The 18,494-nt window shown below is 34.8% G+C and overlaps 4 protein-coding genes and 1 non-coding gene across 9 annotated transcripts; all 5 read right to left on the reverse strand.

The window, feature by feature from the left end:
* Positions 1-726: 726 nt before the first annotated feature.
* Positions 727-4,444, reverse strand: LOC7474979 (F-box/LRR-repeat protein 10). Of its 5 annotated transcripts, XM_002312901.4 has the most exons (4): positions 4,181-4,444; positions 3,865-4,070; positions 3,420-3,513; positions 727-2,375 (listed from the first exon to the last, which is right to left on the reverse strand). In XM_002312901.4, the coding sequence occupies exons 1-4, from the start codon at positions 4,355-4,357 to the stop codon at positions 918-920; spliced, it is 1,935 nt and encodes a 644-aa protein (XP_002312937.1). In that variant the 5' UTR covers positions 4,358-4,444; the 3' UTR covers positions 727-917. The 5 variants fall into 5 exon arrangements, with proteins under 5 accessions (XP_002312937.1, XP_024464579.1, XP_024464581.1 ...); XM_024608811.2 differs by lacking the exon at positions 4,181-4,444 and having other exon boundaries at positions 3,342-3,513; positions 3,865-3,920; XM_024608813.2 differs by lacking the exons at positions 3,420-3,513; positions 4,181-4,444 and having other exon boundaries at positions 3,865-4,008.
* A 1,693-nt stretch (positions 4,445-6,137) lies between these two features.
* On the reverse strand, positions 6,138-8,687 carry LOC7474978 (heterodimeric geranylgeranyl pyrophosphate synthase small subunit, chloroplastic). The gene is made up of 2 exons (XM_002312900.4): positions 7,985-8,687; positions 6,138-7,209 (listed from the first exon to the last, which is right to left on the reverse strand). The coding sequence occupies exons 1-2, from the start codon at positions 8,351-8,353 to the stop codon at positions 6,541-6,543; spliced, it is 1,038 nt and encodes a 345-aa protein (XP_002312936.3). The 5' UTR covers positions 8,354-8,687; the 3' UTR covers positions 6,138-6,540.
* Positions 8,688-9,495: 808 nt separating this feature from the next.
* Positions 9,496-9,647, reverse strand: LOC112328714 (U4 spliceosomal RNA). Its single transcript, XR_002983903.1, has one exon. It is a non-coding gene; the product is annotated as a U4 spliceosomal RNA (small nuclear RNA).
* A 3,015-nt stretch (positions 9,648-12,662) lies between these two features.
* LOC7474976 (acetylserotonin O-methyltransferase) lies at positions 12,663-14,434 on the reverse strand. Its single transcript, XM_002312898.4, has 2 exons — positions 13,500-14,434; positions 12,663-13,253 (listed from the first exon to the last, which is right to left on the reverse strand). The coding sequence occupies exons 1-2, from the start codon at positions 14,265-14,267 to the stop codon at positions 12,957-12,959; spliced, it is 1,065 nt and encodes a 354-aa protein (XP_002312934.1). The 5' UTR covers positions 14,268-14,434; the 3' UTR covers positions 12,663-12,956.
* A 1,451-nt stretch (positions 14,435-15,885) lies between these two features.
* Positions 15,886-17,683, reverse strand: LOC7474975 (acetylserotonin O-methyltransferase). Its single transcript, XM_002312897.4, is given in 3 exon segments — positions 15,886-16,495; positions 16,892-17,631; positions 17,634-17,683. Coding segments are annotated over 3 exon segments (1,065 nt in total). The 5' UTR covers positions 17,662-17,683; the 3' UTR covers positions 15,886-16,198.
* Between the last annotated feature and the right edge of the window lie 811 nt (positions 17,684-18,494).

Consider the following 18,494-nt stretch of genomic DNA (forward strand, 5'->3'; position numbering starts at 1 on the left):
GATACCAGTAACACAATGGTTTATTGAATAATTTTCTTCATTCGCTTAAAATATACGTGAGCTATATAGTTTTAACAGCCGAAATGGAGTGTTTTTTTTTTTTTTTGTTATCGATTTTTCTTAGGATGATTGTTCTATTTTTTTTCTTTACACACTAATGATAAAGTCTTAAAGAAAAAGCATCGCACTGGTCAAGGATTTCAGGAAATCCCTGCAATGTATTAACAATGTGAGATGTAGCTGGTTTTCAGGGATGGAGTGTGAGCAGTTATATAAGCATTTGCTGCAAATAGACTATATAAGGAATCGTTGAACTGAGTTTAAATTTTTCTGGATAATTTTATAAATAATTTTTATATGGGAAGCCATTTCATCGTTTATTGTAACGTTAGACTTTCTATAATTAGAAAATAGGCCTTATTTTTATAATTTATTCTAGGTTTTTTGGATCTATTCAGTGTTAATTTCCTTTCTGTTAGTTAGATCGTTTTTTTTAGCCTGTAAAAAATATTTCAAGGCAAACTTAGTAAGGTTAATATTTCAAAAATAAAATAAAGTTTTAGGGTTATTAGTGTTTTAATCCAAATTCAATCTATCTTTTACGTTTCTTTATCTGCTACTATCTTGTCGTGCTTCAATCCACTGATTATCTACTTGCCGTGATCGTAATCATGATTCCGCTCAGCAGTAGAAGGGGCTGCGGTCAGAGCCAAACGAATCAAAAACTAAACAAGCAAGCAATTGGCAATCCATTTACAATACACTTTTCATTACACAGATACAGTAAATTCTGTTTTAAAATAAGAGATTCTGAGGCCACTCACAAGATCAGTGGACTGTCTCTTTACATGTATCTGCAACTGGTAAAACCAATCGAGAAATATATATACAACATAAATGCTAATACATGGAGCATTTTACAAGGCTAAATGATCCAGTAGTTCTGCATCATCATCAGCATCCATCATCTCCTCATCATTATAGCCACCCTCTTCTTCGAGAAGCCATTGTTCAAGTTCATCCACCTCATCGTTGTCATGCATGTATAAACCATGCAAGTTATCCCACTGGTTGGACCCCAGCTCCTCGGCATGGCATGCCACATGCAAGAATGGTCTACTCCTAGCTAAAGCATCTATAATATCCCTACTTGCACTTCCTGTCACCCCCAAACATCTCAACCTTGGAAAATAGGGTTTCTTTAACCACCGGAATGAAAGTTGTGTTATACCGCCGCAGTTGTAAAGGTCCAACAGCCGCAAACTACAACCATGCAATCTGTCCTCATCAACCCGCATTGAAGCTAATGCCATAACTGAAGTATCACCAATAAGTGGACATTGCCGCATTCGAAGTTCAGAAATTGGAACCCGGCATTTTGCAAGTGCCAGAACTCCATTATCAGACAGGTTAGGAAGATTTGATAGGTCCAGTTGTTGTAACTTCAGTTTAGAAGAGCCTTCAAATAAAGCAGAGATGCATTTATCTGTTAGTCTTTTGCATCCTCTCACAGACAGAGAAACTAATGAATTTATAATTCCTCTCAAGTAAGACAATCCAAAATCACTTATATTGGAACCATCCAGCAGTAAAATCTTCAATTCCAGAAGAGCGCTGATAGCTCTAAGGGCTTCGTCTCCAAAGTGTTTGCAGTCTCTCAAGTCAAGAACTCTAAGGCGTGTATTCAATACCAAGTTTTTTATTGCATGGTTGGTTAAAAGGTTGCACCATCTCAAGCTCACATGTATCAAAGACAGGGATGTTGCAGAGATATCATGAAAGACCAGATCAGTCAAATGGATTCCATAAGACACCTGGAGCTTGTACAGACTAGAGCATGAATGCAAGATTGTTTTGAATCCTGTATCTGTAACTCGACAGAAGCCTCCAAGACAAATACTTTCCATGTTCTCACACTTGTCAGCCATTAATAGCATTCCAAGATCATTAACACGTCTAAAATATGTAATGGCGAATTCTTGGCTCCGAACCAATGAGAGATGTTTCAGTTTTCCATGCTGATTAATCTGCTGAAGACCAGAGTTGGTGAGATCAAATGTAATTGTTGGTTCTATGAGAGGAGCATCTCGAAGATCCAAATGTGTTAAGGACATGAGACCTTTCGATATTGTGCTAACCATGGTGTCAGTAATATAGTCTACAGAAAGGCACAATTTCTGAATGCCAGGCAGAATGGATGGTCGAACATGATTTGGTGATTGATGAGGTCCCAAACTTGGGCCAACCAGTTCAGTCACCATCACTGAAGAAACATACCCAATCTCAAGAGAAGTCAGTTTTTCTGAAACCAAAGCCCATACTAGAGCAAAATTATGACGAAGAAATAATGAGACATCAAACATCAAAATCAGCGCCTGCAAAACAATAAGCGCATATTAGACAGAATGTATTTGTTCCAAAAGGTCATTGGAATATCATGCTTTATTGTAAATCTGTGAAACCTTGACAGAGTATCTTGAACAAAGATACATCACATAAATGCAAAATAATCCAGGTACATACTATTGTAAGAGCTAAGTGATATGCATGAACATATAACCTATCATTCAATTATTAAACCAGATTCATGTAAACCCAATTTAGTCTCCCTGCCAGCCCGACTAAATTCAAGAACACAATAAATGTCAGCATGAGGTGGCCCACAGACCAGGACAGCACCCATTAAATAAACAAGAGGCTCTATAGCAGAATGACTAAACAAAATTTATCAAAGAGCAAAAAGTCCACAAATTTAATCTGTATTGATTATATTATTCTTGTCCTCAATCTGACACAAAAAAAACACACTCACAACAAGCTTTGTAGATGTATGCTTGTAATTGCATGTGCACGTAAAACTAACAAAGAAGAGATATTCAAAATTATGAGAAAGCTTTTGGATAGCAAATAGAGTAATCCAAAAACTCACATAACAATATTAAGCCCACCATCATACTAAATAGCAGATTAATTTTATGCTCCAAAGCTGTACATTTCGGTAGCTGTTTGAACGATGAAATGAATGCTACAGTTGGAGTACTCGAACAATTTTTTTTTTAAATCAACAGGGATTTCTTCATCCTGTTTGATCATCTAATATATGATTTTGAATGTCAGGTAATGAAAAGTTAAATGAAGCTGATTTTACATTTATTCGCATCCATACTACTAACTAGGTAAGGAATCAGTAATTAATATTTTATCACAACGATTTCTAGAATATGTAAAGATTTTCTTTCATCTAAGAGAGATTAAATCCAGCTATGGAACAGGAACACCAGGACTAAACTACAATGGCAATAAATGTGCTAAAGATTAAGCAATCCAATGTAAAATCTCACCAAACATTTCTTTGCCATTCAATTACTACTTTACATTTTAATCTTCATTAATTACTTCAATTTGCACTTGAGCCTTACTTCCAATCGTGTGCAACCTCTAAGTAGCTCCTCCAGATCAGATATATGAATAGCACGTCCTCTTTTTTCCGCCACCGATCCCAAGTACAGATACCTGAACCAAAATTCAAAAACATACAAAACCAATAACAACGCAACAAATCTAACACTTCCAGATAATCACATATCACCATCACACACATTGCTCAATTACCCCAAGATAACCCACACAAACACAAACCCATGTTTTCTTGCATATTCATTAAACTTTGATCACTACTAGTGTCTAGTGTCAGCCACGACTGCTTGCATTTCACACGCAAACACACACATCAACATGAACCCACATTTTCTATTGCATTTCTGAACGTTTTACCATAAGTTCATAACAGTTCCCATCGGGCAAGTAATGCATGCACAGTCAGAAGAAGGAAAAAAAAAAAAAACTTTTCTAACATCTTTTTACCTCAAATCCGCGCACTTTCCTCCAATCTCAGAAAGCAATTTCCCACTAAAATCCGCGCAATTATGTAAATAAAGCTCATGCAAGGAATCCCGAACCACAACATTAATTGCAGAATCATCAAGCCGACCACAATCAAGCTTTAAGCTTTTAAGGTAAGGATTTGGAGGCAATAAAGGCCTTAATAAATCAATTGACGGTGCAATATCCTATGACAAAAAAAAAAAAAATTATTAGAAACCCATCAATAAAAAAAATCAAATATTCATGAAAAGTTGAGATCTGTTGTGGGTTTTTCATGTTCTAATGGTTGGCTTACAAGGAGGTCGAAACTGGGGATGAAAGTGAGGATATGAGAAGCACAAGCGTTGAAGGTCTTGCAAGTGGAAGAAACGGAGCAGATTGATGCCACGTCGAGTTTTGATACTATGGTTTCAAGTACCGTTGCTGGTAGCTGATCCAAGCTCCCTTCTTCTTCCTCGTCAGGGTCAGCCATCTTTCTCAATGGCTTTGCCTTGACACGATGTGGTGGAAGCTATGATGATGACGATGATAAAAACAGAAAACTGTGATGCGTCAACTACTCAACTGTCCTTCATTTTATTTGGGGTTTGGTGTAAATCAGTCCTTTAATATTTTTATTTGTTTCAACATAATATGTCAGTTGAAATTATTACTATTCTCTCCCTTTGTTTTTTTTTTACTGTTATTGACCTAAAACTTAAATTCTTTCATCAATTCTATCAAAGTAACTTTTGTATCCTTCATGTCAATTTTATTCATATATGAGTGAAAAATATGTTTATTGAATTTTTTTCATATTTCATGGTACTAGGATCTAAATACATTGTTTTTTTTTTTGTTTTTTTACTTTATTTTAATTTATGTCAGTTTATAAGTTATAAAATTCATATTATTTATTATTTTTTCAAAGATATTAATTTCAAATTTTAAGTTTATTTATGATTTATTTATGTCGAACATTGAGAAAATAAATGAAGAGTAATTCATAATTTATTTTTATCAATAAGCGTCACATTTTGTTTGATGCCATAATTTTGAAAATTAAAAGCAGATAATTCAAACTTTGTTTTTTTACTCGTGAAAGGAAAGCTGGTGTCTCATTCATAGGTCGCTATAGCTTTTTAGTTGGGTAGTAAAATTTCCGAAATTTGCAATTCAAGGATTGAATTGAAATAGTTTCAAGAGTCAAGGACGTTTTGGAAAATCCGAGGTCTCCTGGAAATCGAATGTAAACGACAGGTATCTTTTCAATAAAGGGTAGTTTCACGAGAACTACATGTCGGTTGTTAAGCCGTCAATTGCAGTTCATAAGAGAGAAATGTTTATGTTGAATTAATTAAACGTATAGTTTTCCTTCTCCAATCTCCATTTTAGCATTTCTTTACTATGAGCCTATGGTGCGATCTCAAGATTAACTTGCCATATTCTTATTGGTGTTATCAAGATATTGTCAAATCTTAAGTCACTTGAGCATCAGTTAAAACGATTTAATTCAAAAAAATAATAATTTAATCATGCTTGATTTTTTTTTCTCAAAAATTTAAATCTAAACTGAACTAATGGATTCAGTTTTATATTTTAAAAATTGAATAAGTTTAATTTAATTCATAAATATTTTAATTAAGTTATTTTTTTTCCGGTATAATAAATTTTTTATTTGATTTTTAATACAATTCTGATTTTTTATTTATTTTGGTTTTTGAAACTAAAACCAAAATAATTTCTTATAAAAAAGTGCCAATAAAAATTATCTAAAACATTATTAAGTTTAGTTAATTTCAAGTCAATTTTTACAAATATTCTAGATATTTCAATTAATTTATTTATCCCTGAACTATTTGGTTTTAAACACCTTAATATAAATTTGTAATTGAAAGTTGAAAAAGAATAGAGGAGCATCCGTCCCATTTAATTTATTGGTGATGTAGTTTATAAGTAAATAAAAACAAAAAATTTTTTTATTCTATATTTTAAAAAATACTTTTCTACTAAAGTTTTTATAAATATAGATTTTTATTATATAATAAATTAAATAAAAAACCATGATAGATGAGATCTACTAATACACTTTCTAATGCTATAATATAACTATTTATAATATAAAAAAATTACACTTGAAATTTAATATGTTAGAAATATTAGTTTTTTTTATTAGAAATATTAGTATTTTTATCCTTTCCCTTTTCTTTTCTTTTTTATTTTTTCAAAGAGTTTAATTTTATCTTGAAGTTGCTGTTTTGTATAAACAAATAAACACTTTAAAAATAATATTTTTACTTCCCTAAACTAACTTTTTATGTGTTTCAATACACAAATAGTTTACTAATACCGGTCATCCATAAATTAAACTTGCAGCTATTGAATTACTTGTCTGATTTATACTAAGAAAATTAAAACACTCAGCTATCTGCGATTAAATTCTAACTTTGCCCGCAGGTTTCTCCATCCAGATTGGTGAAGAGGGCATCTCCTCTATACGGGAAAGCAGCATAAGAACCAGACTATCTGCAATTAGCTTTCACTGCCGATGAAGTTAGAAGCTTGTTCGCCGCTGTATCTCATCATGTTTGTCACTAAGATACATCTCTTGCCATCAAACAAGCCATCCTCTTTTCACAGAGACAGCGTGAAGACGATAGGGCTAAAGCCTCATCACTAACTTGACTCACCAAAACTGAAACCTCTATCAGCAGCATAATCCACGAAGCTATAAAGTGGCAATACACTCTCACCATATTTCTCAAACCCATCCAATTCTTCTTTAGCCTTGGCTCTCAGCTCCTCCGCTACCTCTATAGCCTTCTCAACCCCATATAAAGCAACATAACTCTTCCCTTTCCTTTTCTTCTTGTCCTCATCTACCTTGCTCTTCATCGTTTTTGCTTCCAAGATGTCATCAACGACTTGATATAATACCCCAACAGCTCTTCCATATCTCCTCAATCTCTGTATCTCATCATCCTTGGCACCGGCTAGCAATCCTCCACACACCGCAGAGCACTCACCCATTTCACCAAATTTCTTCTCCTGAACAAATTCAACGGAATTGGGGCCACCCTCAAGGTCAAGGAACTGCCCAGCAGCCATGCCTGTGGACCCCACAGCACGAGCAATCTCTGCAATCACACTGAGAAGTCGTGGCTCTGGTACAAGGTCAGAAGGTGTGTGGGATACAATGTGGCGAAAGCCAAGAGGGAAGAGTGCATCCCCGGCAAGGATTGCCATATCAACGCCATAAATTTTGTGGTTTGAAGGCTGGCCTCGACGTGATGGGTCATCGTCCATGCAGGGAAGGTCATCATGAATCAACGAAGCTGAATGAACCTGTCAAAACCAGAGGATAATGGATTCAATTACCACAAGGAAGGTGATTGCAAATCAGCAAAGTTGTCATGCATACATAGATGACAGACCTCTACAACACTTTCCCTTTCCTCCAACAATGGAAGTACTCCAAGTGACTTAAGAAGAGTTAGCCTTCTCCTTTTTATAAACAGAGTTGTTCCTCAGTATTGGAACCAGCAGTTAAAAGCAATTCCATATTTACTCTCTGATTCTGCTATGCAGAACAAGCGGAAATCAAAATATTTCCACCTTAAGAGAAGCACCCTGGATCCTTCCTTAAATGAAAAGATTCCACAAAAAGAACAATATCCGTTTCACATATCCAATATTCAACACCTTAAAACATAAAGTTGCTCAACATAATAGGACATCATAGCATCATCAGTCCTGCTAACCCAAGATTAGAGTTTCCAGTAAGATTACTCTGACAGCTTCTGGATGAGAAACTAAAAAACAAGACTAACACCAACCTAAACTTCATATTTGCTATTTGACATCTAAAGCAGAACAGTCATCATGAAAACCCATATAAAAATGTTAAGAGTGCGATCAAAGAACCTACCTAACCCACTTGACCCTACACACTAATTAGACATCATTAAGAACCTAACAACATCAAATTCAATTCCTTTCTTGATTAAGTTCCTCAAAAAAAAAAAAAATTTAACTAAACAGCATTAAAAAAATTCAAAAACCAAATCAAATTAAAAACCATACTAAAAAAGAGTCAAAATACAAAGATGGGGGTTCTTACCATTTCAAGAGCACAAGCAGTAGGGAAGGCAGCATGACGATTACCACCAAAGAGCTCACAAGCAGCAACACACATAACAGGAGGGGCTCTTTTAGCACCTTTAGCAAGAACAGAATACCTCATGGCCTCATAAATCTTATCTGGATACTGAATAGGAACGGCTTGGTCAAGCTTCTGATTGATTTCTAGAATCAAGGTTGTCCAATAAGTCTTTAAATCAAACTGGGGTGTTTTTGAATGGGTTGAAACTGATAAAGAACATTGAATTGGTGACATTTTGTTTAGCTTCGGAGGGTAAAGATTTGAGCCTTTTTTAGGGATACAGAGAGTAATAGATGGTGATGGTAACGCTGCGAGAGAGAGAGCCATTTTTTTTTTTTACAGAACCTGTGTTTCTCTCAATGGAGTTCGGTGCATATTTACGATGGATCGGATGGGATTTGGGAGTGGAGAAAAAGGTTTCATTGACTTGTCGTCATGGGTTGGAGTATTGGCTGCTACCTAAGCGAGAGGAAATGCACTGTCATTTTTTTTTTAATGAATGAAAGCAGTACTAAATTGAAAACACAACTACAGAACTTGTTTTCATGTAATGATAAAAGGTAATTTAATGGGGTTTTATAGTTTAGTTAGTTGATCTTATAAAAAATTATGTAACCATTGCTGATGAATGACAAGCTTGGTTTTGTTTCGGTTGTGTGTATTTGTGGTGGCAAAAGTCTCACGGAGCCTCCTTATGAGTGTTGCATTGAGTATGGGTTAGTATGTCTTGACAAAATCATCATATTTGTTATGCGATGATTTAGCCGTTAAGTTTTATTATTTTTTTAATATTTAATGATTTAATGATCATAAATATTTCAGATGAATTGAAATTAAATCTATTCAGTGTCTTGAACTAGCAAATTGGCAACCTTCGACTTGATTACTTGAATAATACTGTTTTTATTTTTATTTTTTCCGCAAATGCATTTCATTTTTTTTACTGGAAGAATTACATAGAAGTATAATATTTTTGGTTAACATTTATTTTTTAATATATATATATATATATATATATATAAGTATATTGAAAAATATTAGAAAGTGTACACCTGTCTATAATATTCTTAGAGTTTGCTTTGCCAGGTCTCTTCTTTGAACTGGCTTCGACATGTAGGACCACATTAAGCAGAGTGACAATACAGTTGGCATCATCTCCCGAGTGCTAGTCTCTAAGGCGGTTTCTGCTCTTGGCATGTGAAATGGGCTGTGCTGTGTAATTCTCATTTTGGGCTCCGGCCTAAGTAATCTGTCTTGTGAGGCCTACTGAGTTGGCTGTTTTGAGCTCCTTCCCTCTTGGCAGTGGTTATGCTATGAGGAATCTGTGACTAAATCCATCCTTCTTTATTTCATGCTGTCCCGTCTCTACTAGATATTTCGTAGTCCAAAGATAAAACGATTCTTGACGACATGATCGAATAACTTTGATCAACCCTAGCACATCACAAGATTTAAACTTGGAATTGTAGGGCTTTACCCCGAAGGGAGCCCTTCCAGAAATTCTCGAAGGCACTGGGCCAAACCCAGGCCTAAGAGGGGGTTTGGAAATAGTTTTCAACCAGCAATTGACGCGCCTCGGTTAGAACCTCACTAGCTGCGTCATTGCCCCAAGCGCAAAGATAACTTATTTTCAAGACACGGGTTCATTTTTATATTGCACCATTTGTTTCTCTACTTTATGTCTTGTCGATGTGGGATTATAACACTGCAAGTTCAGGCTTGCAGTCCAGCTTCGAACTGGTCTTTTTATCGTAAGATTCCAGCAAAGCTTCAGCATTGGGCAACTAAATTGCTCCCTTTTGCAGGAAGATTGCAATTGATTTCATCTTTTAGACTCATTGCCTGTTTGTGGTTATTTTTAAAATATTTTTTATTTAAAAATATATTAAATAATATTTTATTATTATTTTTAAAAAATTATTTTTGACATCAATATATTAAAATAATATAAAAATATTAAAAAATTATTAATTTGAAGTAAAGAAAAAATAAAAACAAGTGTTTAAAATAAAAACAAAAACTAACATACTCTTAGTGTTTAAAAAATAAAAATACAAAAAAAATAAAAAACATTAATTTTTTTTAAAAACACTACAAAAAATTAATTTAAAGCAAAGAAAAAAAAATAAATAAAAAATTTAAAAATACTTTTAAAACATAAAAATTAATAAATTTAGTGTTTAAAATCACTGGTACCTGGTAATCTGTTCTTCTTCTATCAGCAGGTCTGATAAAGCTTACAGGGAGGAAATGCAATGGCTTGTTATGGTTAGCTTGGATTTCTGCCTATAGATTGAAAGCTTTAAGAATTCAACATGTATGTAAATAAAAAATTGCAAATTAGATAGAGATACATTCCTACAATATACAATATGTTTTTTTGCAATCATTTTTGGGTCAATCTCATTAGCCCCCAACTATGAACTGATTCACAGTAAAGTTTCATATTAAAATTTTATTTATTTTTTGTATTTTAAAAAAAATGGATTTTTTTAATTAAAAAAGCATTTTTTTATTTTTTTTATTTTAAATTATTTTTTCATATGATTTTAATATGTCAATATAAAAAATAAAAAATATTATTTTAATATATTTTTAAATAAAAATATTTTAAAAAGCTACTGCCTGTGATACTAAATATACTTTAAAAATATTCTTAATTTGGTCTTTAATATATATTCAATTTGATCACCATCTAAAATCTTCCTTTTTTTTTTTTCAGTCCTTGACCTTTTCCCTCGTTTTCTTGCCCTCTCTCCTTGATTCCTTTAGCTAAACAATCTTCCCCGTCTTCCCTGTTGACAACACTATCAATCTCCAAACCAACTGTCCATTCCCTGGAAAGCATATCTACGACTCGTTGCTTTGTAGATGTGCTGCAATGGAGAGTGGACATGGAAATTGATAATGATTTCACAGAGAAAGAAGTGGAAGGAGAAGAGACTCGTGAGTGGAAAAAAAGAAGCTCAAGAGGCCACCAGACCAAATGGTTTATCAGCCATTGATTTGGAGAATTTGGTCGGTGAAGCGCTTCTGTCAAACAATCAGTTTATGACTTTAGACATCATTAGAGAGATTTGTGGGAGGGAGAGATGATTGATTTGTAAAGAATTAATGGGCAACAAACTCCTGCATCCAGGCTCTCTATATATGAGCTAGAAACCCTCTAGCTGATAGACGGTTGAGTACTTCCTCGTGTGGTCACCAGCTTGCGATAAAGCCTTGTTCTTCAGATTTTGCTGCAAACTTAGCTGACAGAATTGGAATGGCCACAGGCCCACCGCAGGAGGTCTTTGATCAGCGACCGGCTCGAATGCCATTGTGCTAGTGATGTGGTTTCATCAAAATGGACGAGTAGTTGGGTGTACAAGCATTCCCACTAAGTGGGGTGGAATGCTTTTTTCTTTAACTTGACGTAATCTTCTCCATAGATATTATAATTATAACCATTTACAAATTAAACTCTTTTAAGAACTTATGGAATAGTATGGATATAAACAAAAGAAAATTGCAAATTAGATAGAGATATAAAACCTTTTAAATTTAATTATCACTTTTAAATGCAAAAAACATCATTTTTCAATGATATCTTGTAAACCTTGATAATTTTTTCTATCAACATATTTTAGTTAAACCAATATTAAAACTAAATTAAATTTAAATTAAGCCTGAACCCGACTCCAAATCATGAGTTTCTTAAGTCAACCCTTCAAGCAAAACTAAATTTAATGAATAAGACTTGAAGAGCTAGCATATAGGTTTCATGAAAGAATATATCAATAATAATGAAAACAACCATATGACCAGCCTTTGGACAGCAATAAGAAAATCAGAAGACAAAGAATTCCTTGAGAATTAGTAAAGATTTTGATTCTTTGCATGTGTTTTCATTAAATTGTTGAAGTTAAATGATCATAACCAAGATTAAGATTGTTTCCGTCTAATCTTTCCTTTTTCAAATGCCAGCCTGCAACATCTACTGCATCCCAAAGATGCAAATGTCACCAGCTTCCTTTCTCTATTGACTCGAAATCATTTTGAGATCTCAGTTGGTCATTTTACAAACTCACACAACTAGGTGATTTATTCAAGGAAGATATACTAGCCATGAAAAGACATTTTGAGAACTCTGATGCCGACAATCGACGTCTTAACTTGTGCTTATAGTTATGTGCTTTCTGTATTATTAAGAAATCGTGAGATGAACCCAACAACCAGATGGGGTAGCAGCTAGGGATCATATGAACTTGCATTTTATGGCTTCACCCTGAAGGACTCTTCCTGAAATTCCCTCCGTAGAAGGGCTGAATACAATGGTGTTTTAGCCAGCAATAGGTGCACCTTGTCGGAACTCCACACAAGATATTTTCAACAATGCAAATTTGGCTGTTATTTTCGCAGAACAAGTGGCAGAAGTACCTCTACGAGTGACAGGCCATGACTTCACAAATCCTATCAGAAATAGATGCACCTTGTCGGAACTCCACCAAGATATTTTCAACATTAACATTGCAAATTTAGCTGTTCTTTTCGCAGAACAAGTGTTGAATATGAGCAACAGAGGGACTTCATCATAAAGGTTGAATCACCTTCTGCTAGGATTGCATAAGTACCCCTATGAATGACAGACCATGACTTCACAAATCCTATCAGAAATAGATGCACCTTGTCGGAACTCCACACAAGATATTTTCAACATTGCAAATTTGGCTGTTATTTTTGCAAGTGTTGAATATGAGCAAACAGAGGGACTTCACCATAAAGGTTGAATCAAAGGAAAGGATAACTGAAAAATGATGAGAAATTGACACTTTTGAACATAGAAAACAAACAATCCATGTAGGAGCCTGCTTTTGAACAAAGAAAACATCATCTAAGCGAACTTGGACTAGGCAAACTACAAATACACGTTCTGAAATTGCTTTGTGAATTAAGGGAAAGCCTCGATGACAGATTGCACAGCCCGAATTGGTATGATGTTGTAGCTGCTAAAGCCAGCCTCCTTGAGGACACAATCCCATTCCTCAGAGGTCCTCTCCTTTCCTGAGTTGGTGAAAGCCATCATTGCCATGTCTTTCATGAACCTCACAAACTCAAAACTGTCCTGTTTCTCTTCTCCAATCACAGTTTCAACAATAATGACCTTCCCTTTGTCCTTTGGAATAGCTTCTTTACATTTTTTAAGAATTCGGACACAATCATCATTGTTCCAGTCTTGCAAAACCTTCTGCAGTTTATATAGTAAATGCCAACAGAGGTTTGATCAGAAACAAAGAAATTATATTCGTATAAAAGACTCATATTTAGTGGGACGTATTTGATTGGAATTATTGGTTGAGATTAATGCAAAAACCAAAGAAGATTAATCATAAGAATAAGCCGAAATCTACCCTATCTTGATTTGGCCCAATAATAAACCAAGTTGCAGCTGAAATTTTTGGTTAGGTGATTAATTCAAGGAAAATACACTAACCATGATAAAAACAGCATCAGCCTTTGGAACACTGTCGAACATATCTCCTCCAACTTGCTTTACTCCTTCACATTCCGCTGCAACAGACACAACATGAGGAAGATCAAAGTTGATGCCTTCAATCCAAGGAAAAGCCTTGACAAACTTTCCCAAAGCAGTCCCATTACCGCCACCAACATCTACCAAAGTTTTTAGTCCATCAAACAGCTTTGGACAGCTTTCAATTATAGCAGACACTGCCAGTCTAGCATCACAAGCCATGGCATCGTTAATTAGCCTGTTGAAAGCAGGATTTGCTGCTGCATATTTCCATATGTCACCACCATAAGCCGCTTCAAATGCTGCAGTCCCATTTATTCGAACACGCGAACTTAGATGATGCCATGGTGCTAGCATCACAGGGCTGCTCTCCAACAATATAAAATCAGCCATGCTGTCTTCTCCCTGCCTAAGTAAACGACGAGAAAGAGGTGTGTGCACATAACCTGCGGTGCCTTGGATAGTTGGTTCCTCTTTGAAAAAATGGTGATGCACCAAGAACCGCATGATGCGATCAAGAGAGAATGGAACACATCCTAGGGTGGATGATAGCTCTGATAATGCCATAGGAGTACCCTCATGGTTTTCGATGGCTTCTGCTATTCCAAGCTCAATAGCACACTTAACTACAGCAATACCAGAAAACCCAAGTACATATTTCCATATTTCAACTCCTGCTTGCACATCTTCTTCCTCTTTCATTTTTGAATCTCTTGATGTCCTCTCCATCTGATCTCTTTTATTTGTGCAAATCTTTCCCTTTGAATTTATCAATGAAATCCTTAAGAAAAACTTCAGTTTGAATCCCCAAATCTACGATAAGATACGTACGGATATATTTTCGGACAGTAGTTTCAGATTAAACTAGCAATATATTCTCTTACGCTACCACTTTCATATTGTTTTTTATTATATGAAATTGACTGCTTGTTTTGGACAAGTTCCGGGTATGATTCACGTTGTTGTTTAAGTTCAATTATGCATGAATACGTGGGTCCATGTCTTTTTCCCCAAATCAATTTAATCACATTATCCTTTCAAATCTTTCGATGATAAAGTCCCACTATGGCTTTAATCATGTTAGCAAGACACCATATCCAGTCAAAATAGGCTCAGCAGTATATTTCACGTGCTAATATATAAGTAGATAAAGGATAAAGTTTTTATCGACGTATCTTCATCAAAAGAATATTAGATAAAAAAAAAATTATGAATATAATTTTTTTGAAATATAAACACATTTTAGTGAAGGTATGCTGGGTGTAGCGTAGACCCAATCACAATTAAACATGGTAGTATGCCAAACCTTGGATACGCTAGCCTTGATAATTTGCCAAGCCCCATGCATGCCATGCATGCCCAAGAGAATAAGCACTTTCCTAAGCATATCTATGAAAATGAGTATCCTCCGTATAGCACGACCAAATAAATGATCAAATCATTATTTCTAGACATGTCCATAAGAATGATCAAAATAAAGGTTTAAAATCTTTATTTTTTTATTCTATATATACTTTTAGAGCATTTTTTTCTAAAATATTATTATATTTTTTAAAAAACAATATTTATTTAAACATCAAAAAATCACACCTGCTGAACAGCACACAGCGCATGATATGTGGAATGTGAATTGGATTGGGTTTGGAGATTGCCCATTTGTTTCTATTTGCAATCTTTCGCCTTCTGTGCATGCAGAAGACGCAAATAGCAATAGAAACAAAACGGAATGCTGATGTCGATGAGACACTAATGATCAAAGTTTTGGTTTTTGATTTGGGCCTTGCTTTTTTGGCGTGTAAGTAAACTGGTGGGTATTTTTTTATGGTTCCCTCGTGAGGCTGCTGGGATTGTAGCTTCATGGTGGGATTAGTTAGGGTTTTTGAGGTGTTGAAAATCAAACTACCACCATGACTAAAAGCAGATTAGTTGGGATTGTGCCTTCATGGTTACTTTTTGCAGTACTAGTCATAAGTTATTTTAATATATCATGCACTAAATATAAAATATCAATCATTTTAATTAGGAAAAATGAATGAGATTCTTAGAACAATTAATTAACTGATTATTCATTTCAGAATTCCTATTCCTATACTTGAATTTTTATGGGACCAGTTAAAAGAAATTTTAAGAGTTTGTGAAAGCTGGCTTCCAAAGGGTAGGGATGACATAGCAATTGCCACTTTAGAAAGGCTGACAAAAACAGTGATCCAACTTTCAACTAGTAATAACTAGACACACCTTGTCAATAATTCAATGGTAGCCCGCTGCCTCAACCACAAAGGTTTTGTCAACATTCTAAGTTCAGCTCTTGTTCACTATTCACAAGAGTGGAAATATTCTTCCATAATAAAGCAAACAAGGGACTCATCATATATAGAATTGACATCTTGTCTTTTGATCTTTTGATATGGAACAGTGACCTCTATGAATGACAATCTACAACATCAGGAATCCTGCTAGATATTACAGAGTCTTCCTAGATGAAGATATAGAACAAGCAGACGTAGAAGACCGATTTTGAACATAGAAAACATATTAAACAGCATGCAGTAGCCATTCTTACAATACAAGGCAGGGTACAAGTAAAAGCGTCATTAGACTGAGCTTTACTGAAATACAAATTAACTTCATAATTATTAATTCTTAAATCACTGTGGAGATCAAGGGGAAGCAACAATGACAGATTGCACTGCACGAATTGGTTTTATGGTGTAGCTGCTAAAGCCAGCCTCCTTAAGAACGTATCCCCATTCCTTAGAGGTCCTTTCTTTGCCTGCGTCGGTATGAGACATCATTACCATGTCTAACATTAGCCTCACAAATTCAAGTTTGTCGCCTTTCTCTTCACCAACCACAGCTTCAACAATTATCACCTTCCCCTTGTCACTCTGTATAGCTTCTTTACAGTTTTTCAGGATTTGGATGCACTCTTCATCGTTCCAGTCATGAAGAACCCACTGCAATAGGAGGAAAAAAAACAGGTAAATTGCCTATGCATCAGTGATAGATACCATTGAACATATTCTTTGAATTCAGACTTGGAAACCGATAACTTTCCCAAGCCAGTTGACCAACTTCTGATTTTAGCTTCTAATTAATGCCTTTCTGCACAGAAAGTTAGTAGGAAATGGGGAGGTGGGAGGAGGAGAAATCTAGCCATTTGGACTTGTTCCAATAAGCTAGCAAGTATAGTGAGTGAATAATATTATTTCGCTGAAGCACTGACAAGGCACTTGAACAATCGGACAAAGGTCGGTTAGTAACTTGATTCTTTCATCATCAATGTCCTAACTTTGGAGGAAAGTGATAGTAAACCAATTTTGAAGGGAAAAAAAAATGCATTTATTACTAACCATTAGGAAAGCAGCATCAGCCTTTGGAACACTCTCAAAAAAGTCACCACCAACATGCTTAACACCTTCAGATTCTGAAGCAACGGAAACAACGTGGGGAAGATCAAAGTTTATGCCCTGGATCCAAGGAAAAGCCTTAACCAGCATCTGCAAAGTAGTCCCATTACCCCCACCAACATCCACCAAAGTTTTAACCCCATCAAACACCTCTGGAAAACCTTCAACTATTTCTGGCACTACCAGCTTAGCATCACAAGCCATTGCATCATCAATGAGCTTGCTGTGAACTGGATTTGCCAACGCATATTTCCATATATCATCTCCATGAGCCCCCTCAAATGGTGAATTGTTATCGTTCAGGACACGGGAACTAAGATTATGCCATGGTGCCATCATTACATGGCTGCTCTCCAACAAAAGAAGATCAACCATGCTCTTTTCTCCCTTCTTAAGTAGTCGGCGAGAAAGTGCTGTCTGTACATAAACCGTGGTGCCTTGGCTAGAAGGTTTCTCTATGAAAATGTTGTGATGGACTAAGAACCTCATAATGCGGTAAAGAGAGGAAGGAGCACATCCAAGTGAGGATGATAGCTCTGATAGTGTCATAGGGCCTTCATTGTTTTCAATGGCATCAGCTATTCCAAGCTCAATGGCACACTTCACAACTGCCATATTAGTAAAGCCAAATATGTATTTCCATATTTCAACTTTTGCTTGTGCCTCTTCTTCATCTTCTCTTATTCTTCATCTATTTTTGTCACTGATCCCATCTCTCTCTCTCTCTTACCAGTCTTGGGTTTTCTTGATTATGCACAAAAGCTTCCAAGCTGAAGCTTCAATTATATATTGCCAAAACAGGATCACATTATAAAATACGTTACATCAGTAAGATAGATCCGCTCACGATTACCTGTTTGGCATTATCTTAGCATTACTTTATAGTTATATTTTTGAAAAAATTTGAATATCTTTTAGTTTTAAATTAAATGTTTTAGGTGTTTTTAGATTATAGAAATAAATTTAAAAAATTTAAAATATATTATTTTAATATATTTTTAAATAAAAAACATTTTAAAAACTTACCAAACTCAAAACAGACCTTAAACTAACTAATCATAGCACAGAGTAAAAGATTTCCTCTAGCAAGTTATTTGCATTATATGTTTTTATATATATAATTATAGAGTACATGGATTATTATTAAAATCATGAGTTAACTTGTAAAATTCATATGTTTTTACGAGTCAACATGCATGTATCTAATATATAAAATTAGACTAAAAACTCGAAACTAGTAAAATTAAACTTAACTTGTGCAAACTCGGTAAACTTATTTTGATTTTATGAGTTTACTAAATTTGTGATATGAATCAAGTTAGGTTCAAAATTAGCTATAAAATATTTGCTGATCAATTTTACGAGATTGAATATATCTTTTCAAACCGTACATTGGACAGAGATGAAATTTTACAATGAAATATTAAACACATGAAAATATATTGTGGTAAATTTTCAGGTCAAATGAAGTTTGGAAACATAATAGTTCAGGGTGTCAAATGTGGTAGATGAATATTGTTAAATATGTCAAACTAGACATTCGTGT

Source organism: Populus trichocarpa, chromosome 9 (assembly GCF_000002775.5).
Source record: "Populus trichocarpa isolate Nisqually-1 chromosome 9, P.trichocarpa_v4.1, whole genome shotgun sequence".
Lineage (NCBI taxonomy): Eukaryota > Viridiplantae > Streptophyta > Magnoliopsida > Malpighiales > Salicaceae > Populus > Populus trichocarpa.

Excerpts from the sequence above, each read along its gene's own strand:
- LOC7474979 (XM_002312901.4), bottom strand. The coding sequence starts at position 4,357 with ATGGCTGACCCTGACGAGGAAGAAGAAGGGAGCTTGGATCAGCTACCA. Across the intron at positions 4,071-4,180 it reads TCCCCAGTTTCGACCTCCTT|GATATTGCACCGTCAATTGA; the intron begins GTAAGCCAACCA and ends TTTTTGTCATAG. Across the intron at positions 3,514-3,864 it reads GGAAAGTGCGCGGATTTGAG|GTATCTGTACTTGGGATCGG; the intron begins GTAAAAAGATGT and ends ATTTTGGTTCAG.
- LOC7474978 (XM_002312900.4), bottom strand. The coding sequence starts at position 8,353 with ATGGCTCTCTCTCTCGCAGCGTTACCATCACCATCTATTACTCTCTGT. Across the intron at positions 7,210-7,984 it reads CTGCTTGTGCTCTTGAAATG|GTTCATTCAGCTTCGTTGAT; the intron begins GTAAGAACCCCC and ends TGGTTTTGACAG.
- LOC7474976 (XM_002312898.4), bottom strand. The coding sequence starts at position 14,267 with ATGGAGAGGACATCAAGAGATTCAAAAATGAAAGAGGAAGAAGATGTG. Across the intron at positions 13,254-13,499 it reads CTGATGCTGTTTTTATCATG|AAGGTTTTGCAAGACTGGAA; the intron begins GTTAGTGTATTT and ends TATAAACTGCAG.